At 37.1% G+C, this 11,231-nt stretch overlaps 1 protein-coding gene across 1 annotated transcript in view; it reads left to right on the top strand.

The window, feature by feature from the left end:
* Window positions 1–2,438: 2,438 nt before the first annotated feature.
* The window catches only part of DNAH7 (dynein axonemal heavy chain 7), a 257,096-nt gene continuing 248,303 nt past the window's right edge, over window positions 2,439–11,231 (top strand). Inside the window, exons 1-5 of the mRNA XM_019522878.1 lie at window positions 2,439–2,531; window positions 2,664–2,729; window positions 5,420–5,528; window positions 6,986–7,139; window positions 10,292–10,385. Of these exons, the coding sequence (XP_019378423.1) occupies window positions 2,439–2,531; window positions 2,664–2,729; window positions 5,420–5,528; window positions 6,986–7,139; window positions 10,292–10,385 (516 nt within the window). The remainder of the gene's footprint in view (window positions 2,532–2,663; window positions 2,730–5,419; window positions 5,529–6,985; window positions 7,140–10,291; window positions 10,386–11,231) is intronic.

Raw genomic sequence — 11,231 nt, 5'->3', positions numbered from 1 at the left:
ACTGTAATTATTTACACTTGTGATGTAAGATTATATTATTCTTATTTGACAATATTTGGAACCTAGTTTCCGCAGATGCAATATCTACAAAAAGTGTAAGGCACCAAATAATATGATTTTATGGTGCCAGCTGTTCTGGTTGTGATGCTATCCTTCCAATCTTTTCAAATCTGTTAATTTGAAAGTGTTTCTGGAAGATGTCAGATGCCTTTAGTAGGTAGAGAATTAATTCTGAAAGTTGGTGCTAACCATTTTAATGTTATCTGGTTTTGCTACTACTTACAACAGAACAATCTAGCACCTGCAACTCTGGGTGGAGCTTGACAATGTCAGCTGAGTTTGGACAGAGAATTCCACATTTTCTGCCATATCGTTTGACCCATGTACAATGTAGTATCTTTTTACCATGTTTTTATCATGTTAAATCTAAATGTTCCTAAATTAATTTTCAGGAGTTATGTGGGCAGTAATTCAAAATGGGCTAGAGAACAGTAGTTTACTTGCTGAATTTATGTGACTCATTCATTCTGGTAATCCTATTAATATTAGATGGCAAATAGATTTAAAAAAATAAGACCTTTACGTTTCTTGAGATACATAAAGAAGAGAACCTGCATTTACGCATCCAGGCTTTCAGAGAAGGGACGCAGGCTTGAATAGTGACCTCCTAAGCTTCTCTTCCAAACGCTGTATCATGTCATATATAGATTTTAAAATCTAAAGCATTAGAGGCTGAGAGGACTAAGTTCTGGAAGACTGATGAGCCATGCCACTAAGGAACTGCCTGCAGTAATTTAGGATGATATTTTTCCTAGTCCCACAGTAACTTATACTGATTATTTCTCTTCCCTCCAGATCCTCCTGGGAAGTTGTTGCAATTGTAGGAGCCAGCAGATAACCTGGTTTCTGGGAGTGCTGCTGGTTTATGTCCGATAGGGCATATCTACATGTTGCCCTATGGCGACATAGTGATGTTCTCCGTCACTGTATGGTGTGCTACGGTGACATAGCGATCACATGGATCTACATGTGATCACCAGCTATGTTGCCTTGGTGGCATGCTCCCCCAGTATAGTGGGCACACGCTCCCCCATGTATGGAGGGTGCATTGTTTTGGAGTCATCAACAACTGAAAATGTAGATCTAGACAATTACTTGACAGAGAAGAGGAAGTTAGTTACTAGTAACTGGAGTTTTTCAAGATAATGTATTGTTCGCATATGTATTTGCATCCCTTCCTTGCTTTCTTGCTTTCTTCCTGAGTTGAATCTAATATCAGACCCTGTAGTTAAGAGGCAACGAAGTAGCAGGAAGTGTACGCTGCCTTTTATTCCCCAACTCAATCTTGTGGTGTTGAAGAGAAGGCTGCTGGAAAAAAAACACCTTAAACATCCTTCATTTGATTGTGTTTTATGGAAAAAGGAAGGAAAAGAGGAGAATTTGACATATGATATTTTCCTTTTGAAAAACAGGAAGTGTTTTGCAAAATTTGTTCGCCTTAGAGAAAATGGTATCCTGGCTGAACTTGTATTTTGGTGCCTCTCTGAATACCTCCCTGTCCAGGTCACTGGCACTGTGTGGGGGGAGGTAGGAGTGGGTGGAGTGTGTGTGTGTGTGGGGGGAAATGCGCATGTGTGAACGGCACATGTTCCCCAGAGGCTGTGGGTGGCAGGGGACCCAGTGGGCTATCATGAGGCAGCATGTGTTTGCTTACCCCCAGATGCTGGCCTGGTGAGAGGTGGCAGGACTGAGGGACAGTGGAGGCTCAGCACAGGGCAGTAGGAAGGGCAGGTGGGTGGGCAGCAGGCAGGGCTGTTCACACATGAAGCCTAGCCACAGTGAAGCATCACTTGGCTGCCTGTGCCCTTGTGCTTGACAGTAGTAGTAGTGACCGGGGTGGGGGGCTGCAACTTAACCTCTAGCCCCAACAGGTCATGATGCTAAAGCCTTTGGTGTGCAAGCCAGGGCCACCTAACTGCGCCACCTTCTCACTGGGCACTACTGTCTTGCCCTTGGCCAAGCCCTCGATGCCATTCTTCCAGTCTGTGATGTTGCCTGGCAGTGCTTCCCACTGCTGCCACCTGGGGGCTTTTTATTCTGCTGCCCTGGCTGGCTGGCTCCAGTCACTTCTGGGCATGGCAGACCCCTTTGTCTGCCCCCCAAGGCTGGTTGTGACCGAAGTCCCCTGCTGGCTCCTGCCCAGCATGAGTGGTGGGGCAGGGCAGGGCAGGGCATGTGTGTGTGTGGCGCCCCCTTGACCATGGTACTCTGGGCAGTCGCCCACACTGCCCACCCCGAAGCCTGGCTCTGATTAAGAACCCCCCATTCTCCCACTCTTATATGAGGGATTTTGACCAGTAATTATGACAATTGAATCAAACAGTGGATTTCTGTTATTTTACATGATCTTGTATTGTTGTAATGTTTACGTTGACAAAATGTTAGTATGGATCCTCCTGAGCCTAATGGAAATGGCTGTTCCAGTGGAAACACAGTCTGGTGAGAAGAGAGGAAATGGGGCGCATGGAAGGGTGCCTTTTGGAGAGGATGAAAATAATTAATTAGAAAGAGGACCGTAACTGAATTGTTGTATAAATCTAAGTTTTATCATATTGAGAAGTTTAGTATTACTGGTTTAGTTTTTTTCTTATTTTTCTTTCTAGCCCAAAACAGTTGGCAAAGGAAAATTGGCAAAGTCTACAATTAAATTTTTACCACGTCTGTCTCAGGTAATTTTTTTTCTATTTTGTCCCTTCAATTAAATTTTCCCCATTGGAATATAAAGGAAGCATAGGAGAACCTACAGTGAGAATTTACAGTAAGAAATGTATCTAATCAAAACACGTGCATATGGCATAACAACAAACCTTCATCTACATATACAAAGCATTGAAAATAATGAATGTGGTTTATTTAGACTAACTGAAAATGATTATGGTATAGAGGAGAGGGACAAAGGTACATGTCATCGAAAAGCTGGAATTTAGGTTATTTTAATCTCCTGACCCCTTCAGAGTTTGAGGGTAACAAAATATAACAGATAATAAGGTGTAAAGGACCCAATGTGTCAAACACTTATATATGCTTTCTTTACTACCATTAAGGTCAATATAACTGCTCACAGAAGTAAAATTAAGCGCATATGAAGGACTTCCAGGATTAAGACCTGAACCTCAGTTCAAACCTATGATTTGGTTACACTTGTACAAAACTATGCTGTATTTCAGTTAAATACAGGACAACTACAGATGGTGAGGATTGCTTGATTCACCATCTATATTAATTTACTTTTATGACATTGTCACTTATTTGAAATAGTGTGATAATACTGATTTGAAACTGGAGTAATGAAGCAGTGAACCAAGAAAGCTTGGGTCTCAGAATACATACTATGGATTACTAATTAAGAATTGATACTGGGTTGCATTAAGAATAGCTTTTAAGGAGTTAAATAAAAAGCCATTACAAAACTGAAGTTTTTTTAATAAAAGGAAAATAGGCGGAAAATTAATTTATTACTTAACTGAAGTGGGAAGAAATGTAGTATATTTCTCAGGTAAGTGAAAGCATAATGAAATGAAAGACAGCTTTGTAAATCCATCAAGAATTCTTCATATATTCAGTATCTAGAGGTTTTACCTTTTAAAGGTGTGCAGGGAAATGCAGGAAGAAGGTTAAATATATCAAGACCAGTCTTAAGTGAGTCCCCCAAAAACTAGCAAAATTTAGTCAGTTCCTCATTAGTACTCAATAATTACCTAAAGTTAGCAAAGCTGTTGGAAATGTCAGGAATCTTTGGATGTGGTTGCTTAAAACAACAGATTTTGCATTGGAAATGATACTTAGGCCATATTTTAAGGTATAATTACTACTTATAGAAAATGAAATTTTCATTCTCTCTTGCATCATTTGGCATTCTTAACCTGTGTGCATTTGATTTTAACGTGATACTTAGCTCATTTTGAGCTAATTTAAAATAAACAGTCTTCTTGAAACAATAAATAAGTACATAAAAATCCAGCAACACAACCCCTTTACTCCTGAACTGGGATAGAGGGGGGCCTTCAAACAGGTAAACCTCTAACCGTGTGTAGGATTTCACAAAGGACACGTAAGAGTTATTTTTGTATGTTTCGATAAAGAAGCAAAGCTGGAATGGAGGAAAACTCAGATATTTTGGAGTTAATTCTGCTTGTGTGTGTGAAAATTGCGAAAAGTTACTGTGCAGTATCTGATTCCTGCTTTGCAATATCTGAGTTAACAAAAAAAGTTACCAAGATTCAGGTCAAGGAAGTTTTTTTGACAGCCTCAACTAGTCAGAGAGATGCAGAATTGTATCTCTGCCTGGGGGAATCCAATAAAAGCTTTTCTTAATTCTTGAATAAGTGTCCTGAAAAATTGAGGGTAGTGCATTTTGGGAAATTGTGAGTCTTAATGTAGTTTAGTGTGAGGAGTCATTTTCCTTACAATATATTTCTAGGAGTTTTACCTGACTAGTAAAAATAGGGAAAGTTAGTACTAGATTCTAGAAAAATAGCAGAGCCTTGCTAAGTTATTGTTGGCTATTGTGCACTATGATTTTCACATTAGAATCCCCCATGAAGTGAGATCCAAGATGTGAAAAACTATTTTTTATATCGAAGGGGAATGGATCTTAGCCTAGGTCCCCTGTAATATTTTTGACTGCAGTTCCTTTCCCTAGTCATAGATTCCTTTTGGCGAAAATGACTTCACCATGTTTTACCTATTTTACTTAGCGGTAGTGTAGCTTTCATGTTTCTTTAATATCACAGATGTCTTGGGTTTGTGGTAGGTATATACAATTTACACAAATTGGTAGTAACTTATAAAATGTCACAAGTTATTTTTAGTATGTGAAAGATTTTTCTGTGCATGCTCCATATTATAAGGAGGATGTGGAGAAATTAGGTTCTAGAGGCAGATGACAAAATGAGAAAAGAGTTGGAAGGCAAGCTGTATGAGAAAAGGCTGAGCGGACTAGGCTTGTTTAGCTTGAAGACAAGGAGATGGCGGGGGGGCATAATAGCAGTCTTCTGATATTTAAACATTTATTCCCTTTTGTGGCGGGGGGGGCAGGACATGAAGTAAGTACTCTACATTGCAGTAAACTAGGTTTAGATTCAATATGAGGAGAAACTTCCTTGCTTGAAGATCATCAAGGCAGTGTAGTAAGTTGTCCAGGGAAGTTATGGAATTCCCTTCATTGGAGGTTTTCAAGACGAGGCTGGATAAGCATTTGACAGGGACGATTTGGGCATACTCTGTGACCCTGGGGGTCCCCTTCCACAACCCTATGATTCTGTGATTACTTCTGGTGTATGTGTGTGAGACACATAAAGCCTTTAGACTGGTGTGCCATGGTATGTTATAAAGCTAAAGAATAAAATACTCATTTCAGATAAGCACTAAGCCACAATGGCAGGAAGCTGCTCCTTTATTCCACTTGAGAAAAGAACAGAAAGATGATGGACCTGATGAATTTACTGTCAAAAATGAGTTTCCACCTGGTAAGGTTAACACTCAACATTTAATAAAGGAGACTTCAGGGGGGAAAGTGTGAAACTGAGGTAATACAAGAATAGAGGATTGTGAGACTAGGATTTTATTACCAGACTGCCAAAATCTCCCAGTATGGTCCCAGGCAATCTTATAACCTTTCTGTACCTCAATTTTCTTGTGTGTATAATGAGACCAATAATGCTTAATTTACCTTGTAGCGTTATGGTGCAGGTAAACTTACAAATATTTGTCAAGTATCTTTATCATCTTGGATAAAAAATATAGTATTAAGTGTTGCTCATTACTATGATATTTTTGGTTCTTCATATAAAATATTAGATTGAGGTCTGGCACAAAGTTTACATTATGGTGTAAATGTTTCCAAAAGTTAGGCTTGCTTTTACCACCCTGTAACATTAAAAAATCATCATTTTACTACTTATTCATGGAGTGTTATTTCTTTTACATACAAATAATTCATATACATTTTCCTTTTAACATCAGTCTGTGGGTTTTTTTAATGATTTATGTTGTATAACATGCCATATTTCCTCACATATACAACACATGGCTTTTTCCCAAAAAACAGCTGCTGGACATTGGAGTGTGCATTACATGCGAGAAATGGTAAGCACAGTTTCTGCTGCTCCAGGTGAAACCAAAAGTAAAATCTGCAGTGATCCACAGGGAGCAAAACGATCAGTGGGCTTGGCTTCCTACCTAGTTGCTGCTACTCAGTTACTTACTACAAAGAAATATTTTTTTCCCCTTCATTCTGTCTTTTAGAAACAAGGTGTATATTATTCTAGTGTGTGTTGTATACAAGGAAATATGGTACTATAGCAGTGTTTCTAATTTATTTGTAAACTATGGAACTGGTTCTGTTATTGAAGCAAATGACAAAGATCTCCTTGACTTCAAAGAGGAAGAGTTAGGGGTTTTTTTGTTTGGGTTTTTGTTTGGGTTTTTGGGGGGGAGGGAGGTGTAGTATGTGAAAACCAGTACAGTGATCAAGGAAATACATTTGGTGGGGGAAGGGGTGAATCCTGGCCCAGGTAAACTCAATCCCAAAGCTTCCATTGACTTCATTAGACAGGATTTTACTCAAAAATCTTTATAAAAGAAATTTGGTTAGCATTCAGGTTTACTTTAGCACTTAACAAATATCTTTATGAACTATTGACACTAGCAAAGAATTGACAAAAACAATGACATCTGTTTCTGAAATTGTAATATTTTATTTTTTTATTTTCATTGAATAGGCTGGTGTAATTTTTTATGGATTCATATTTGTATTCATTTTTAATGCTTTATTCACTTTTTCTGCAAATGACTGATCCTTGAACTGTGGTGAGAGATCTTAATTGGAATAAATTAGAGGTGAGGGCTTTGAGAACTGTAGTGTATTTATTACTTTGTAAGCTTGGATTCATAATATGCAACTTCCATTTGTGTTTCATATAAGGAGAATATTTGGAAAAAAAGAATAAGAGACGCAAAATACAGGACTCTGAAGTTGGCGAACCAATTGCTGGAACATCAGCTTGTAAAGTGCAGGACAGCTATTGTCCAAAAAAGGCTCGTGAAAATTTTAGAAGTGCTCTTGTTAATATCATAATGTGAGTTGTCTTTTTGTATACATGTGCTTTTCCCTTTTTCTAAGGTGAACTGAAACTTTTAAAAAATGTTAGTGTAAAAAAAGGTTTTAAGATTGCCAGTCAATAGTAAGCTATGTATATGACTGCAAAATATATCAGTAACTTAAGAAACCTAGCAGGTAAAATACTCTTTTCATCGCTTGTAGTAGTTTCAGTAAAATTGACCAGATATGGAATAAACTGTGGAACCACAAGCATTGGGATTCAGTTGCATTTATTTTGACTGTTTAGAAAAGTACTTGGAAAGAATGACAAACTTTTACATATGACATTAAGTAGAACACATGATCTTTTTAGTAGTGAAGGCTGTTGACCTTTTGTTTTGTACCCCCTGTTGCGTACTGCAAAACAGATAATGTCTTAGCCTTTGTGCCTTACAATAAATGACTTCATGAGAACTGGAGGCTCTGTTTGTATGCGACTGTATCTCACACTTTAATTTAACCTCTATCCTTCAGTCTGCTGTGCTTTCCTATCCTTTTACTATTTTATTGATATATTTATTCATTAATTTTGTCATTTATTTTATTTTGACTAGACTCCTCTCTCTAATTTTTTTGAATTAGAGAATCATTTGTTTTTCTGTTAAATGTACATCAGAGTGATTCATGTGGTATGACGGCAAGTGTGTGTAGGATTAGATTGCTTGTGATGGAGGATGGAAAAACTCTTTCCCTCCTGGAAGAGCTATGTCTTGGGATGGTTTGCTTTGGAAGCACAAAAGAGCAGGTATTAGATCTTGAATTAAAAATAGATTTGGCAGCTGGAATTGATCAGATGATCCATACCTTAAAGATCTCAAGTCAAACTCAGTAAGGTATTTATAATGGATTTAGGCTGTCCTCATTTTAGAAGTGTTTAGTAAATATACCTAATATTTAGTGTTTCCCCTCTCCTTTTTGAAAGTTCTTGAAGTGCGATAAAAATTGCCCATAAATGATGTCCTGATGCATCTTATTGTTAAAAGCATTATAAAATTATATCCACTTTACTTTTATAACTTACACAAAAAGATGGAATCATGCACCTTGCACTATTAAACTACAATGAGAATATTTCATACTAACTTGTTGTTCTATAATACAGCAAGCAGTGATGCCTACAAGGCATTTGAAAACTGTATATGGCAGTTAGTGCTAATCAATGAATGAGGAAATTTTAAAAATTTGTTGTGTCACATATGTCTTTAAATGAAATTTAGTTGCATTTATGTTGGTTTATTATATAATAAAAAAGGATAAATGATTTTCCCAGGTATTCTAATTATTGAATTATAATTTAAGTATTATTATTGACCTTTAAAAATATTCTCATTCTTTTACAGTCTCGGACATCTTAAATCTTTAAAAATTGAAGTCCTGTGTTTTTAGAAATCCTTTTGTTTAACATCAGTTGTAACCTTTGTATAAAATTATACCATATTTTCTTGCATATAACACACTCTTTTGCCAATCACAATTGGGGTGCATGTATTAAGTGGGAAAGTTGACTTTCTGCCCAGACTAGAACTACCCTGCTTTGATTCCTGCTCCATAGTGCAGCACCTCTGTCATTACTGTTCAGGCTGCTGTGGGAGTCTTACTGGCTCATTGGTTTAATGGCTTACCACTCTGGAGGTGTTAATAACATCCTCTACTTTTTAATTGTCTTGACTTTCCAATAATTAAATTAACCTTTCCTAGAGCAATTTTGCTATCTGCTTGCACTCCTGGTCTCTTCTCCTATTTCACAACTCTTTAGCTTTTTTCAAGATCATAGGTGCACCCAAAGAGCCCAGTCTTCAGCAGCAGGTGGGGTTTTAGTAAAGCAGGAAAAGGAAGGGTGAGTCAACTGAAGATTAGGTTCTGTCCCTGCTCTCTGCAGAGAGAGGTAGTTAGCCATGGTAGTCTGAAGTCAGTCAGAAAGCATGGTAGATATACTTCTTTATAGACTAACTAAGTAAGATGTATCTCTCTCTGAAGCTATAATTCTGTAAAAAAAATCTTTTCCCCTTCCTTCTGTCTTTCAGAAATAAAGTGCATATTATATACAAGGGCGTGTTATATAGGAGAAAATATGTAGTGCCTCTTCCGGAAGCACAGCGTGTTTTCATATGTGCTCTGAGAGGCGCAGGAAAGTGCTTTAATTAGCGAGCCATGCTAATTAAAAGTGCCTGAGCATCATGTGTATCAGCATCCCTTGTGCTGAAAAATGGCAGCGTGGTTTGAACTAAAGTTCATCAAATGAGGTTTAGTTCAAAGCACCTTGCCGCTATTTTTCAGCTTGGGGATGCTGATACATGTTACAAGGGAGGCTGCTGGATTTCCGTGCTCCAGCAGATTCATTCAAGTCTGTTTTGACGCACTGGATTTCCAGCGTGTTGGAGCTGGCTCCCTGCATATCTGTAGAAGCCCATATAGTCTGCATTGTGTGTATCTTCTGCTAAGGAGATTAGCAGCCTGAAGACTACTTTGGAAATGTTGATAAATTCAACTGAACAGAAGGGTGGAATCTAATACTGTGATTTAGCATCAAAAGAGCTGGCAGTGTAACTGTAATGGATACTTGACTAGAATGTTTTAATTGTCATAACAAAGATTTTGCATATTGGTAGTTTGGCATTATTGGATAATAAAGAATGTATTTCTTCTTGAGCTTTTTTGATTTAATGATGTAATAAATTAATTGTCATGAACTGAATTAGAAGAAGTGGTTAATGTATATATATTTAACGCTTACAATAAGACAGGTTTTAACATATCATGGCAGATCCCGGAGTTTGTATTAATTTTAGTAGCTCTTACTGACTTGATTGTGGAAAGATACATAATTGATATTCCAAAAGTATTTCATGTTTAAAATTTAAATTTAAAATTAGATTGCATTTAGAGTAAAAATGACATTAATAGACATGTAAGCGTAGAATTAAGGATCAAGCCTGTAAACCCTCAAAGAAAAGATATTTGTGAATAACATTTTGTCTGGAAAAATATTAGGATTTCAATACAATTTTTGATGCTTATGATTCCAAAGGTGGCAATCATTCTTTTGCTTGGTTGGTAGTTCTCAGATGTGTGTGATTTATCTAAGGAGCACAGGGCACAGCGCACATAATATCATCTTTGTTTTGTTAGGCAGCAAAGCTTTACTGTGGAGCAGCCTACTTCCCTAGATGAAACTCAGCCTCCAAAAGCAGATTTTTCTTCACCAATAGAAAAAGACATATTGGTAATTAAAGACTACACCTTTCATATAATATTACTATAAATGATTGCTTTTATGTTTCTCTTAAATTGTGATGAGGTTAATGATGTTCTGAATTATTATGGTAGTAGGCACTTTAATTTCCTTGAGATATTAGTTTTATTTGATATACTGTAAAGAAATTTTATTATTGAGAATTTAGATTAATTTTTAAAGCTTTAGGTAACAAATTATCTCAATCTAAGTCAATTCTGTTTTGTAATTTTCTTTTGTTTTTAATTATCTAAATTTTTTTTGTTGATAAAATGTATATACAAAAGAAGACTTGCAGGCAGTATTATACTGAAGTAATTAGCGTTCCTGTTTGTCTCTGTCCTTATCCCTTCTAGAAAATTGAGCAGAGACTGTTTTTAGGTTCATTGAATAACATCAGTGAGAGGAATGATTGAGAGTTGCCATGGAGGAAAGGTGTGTGGGCTGTATGCATGTTTTAGCATCTGCTTAGACCAAGCAACGTATTCTTTCCTCTGAAAATATTTCTCCTCTTAGCAGGAACAGAATGCAATAAGAGGACTGTGTTATGGAGTCTTATTTGGCTACAGGGGGGTTTCTCATTAATCCAGTAGTTTTCAACCTTTTTAGATCCTTCCATATTATTTCTGAATTTAGTGGCATGCCTTTTCAAAAACTCCTTGATTTATTACAGTGCTTAGTGCCTTGCACAGGGTCTGTGCGAGTATGGAAGTGGGGGGAGAAGTGAGCCCTTATCTTCTCTCACCCTGTGGCACCCTTAAAAGGATCTCCCAGTACTCCAACTGATAATCAATGCATTAATATTTATTACAGATTAAAATGCTTTGCATCCACCCA

Source organism: Gavialis gangeticus, unplaced genomic scaffold (genome assembly GCF_001723915.1).
Source record: "Gavialis gangeticus isolate Ggan-Ray unplaced genomic scaffold, GavGan_comp1, whole genome shotgun sequence".
NCBI classification, from domain to species: domain Eukaryota; kingdom Metazoa; phylum Chordata; order Crocodylia; family Gavialidae; genus Gavialis; species Gavialis gangeticus.
Note: the sequence above shows the minus strand (reverse complement) of the source record. Positions and strands in the feature narration are given on the sequence as shown.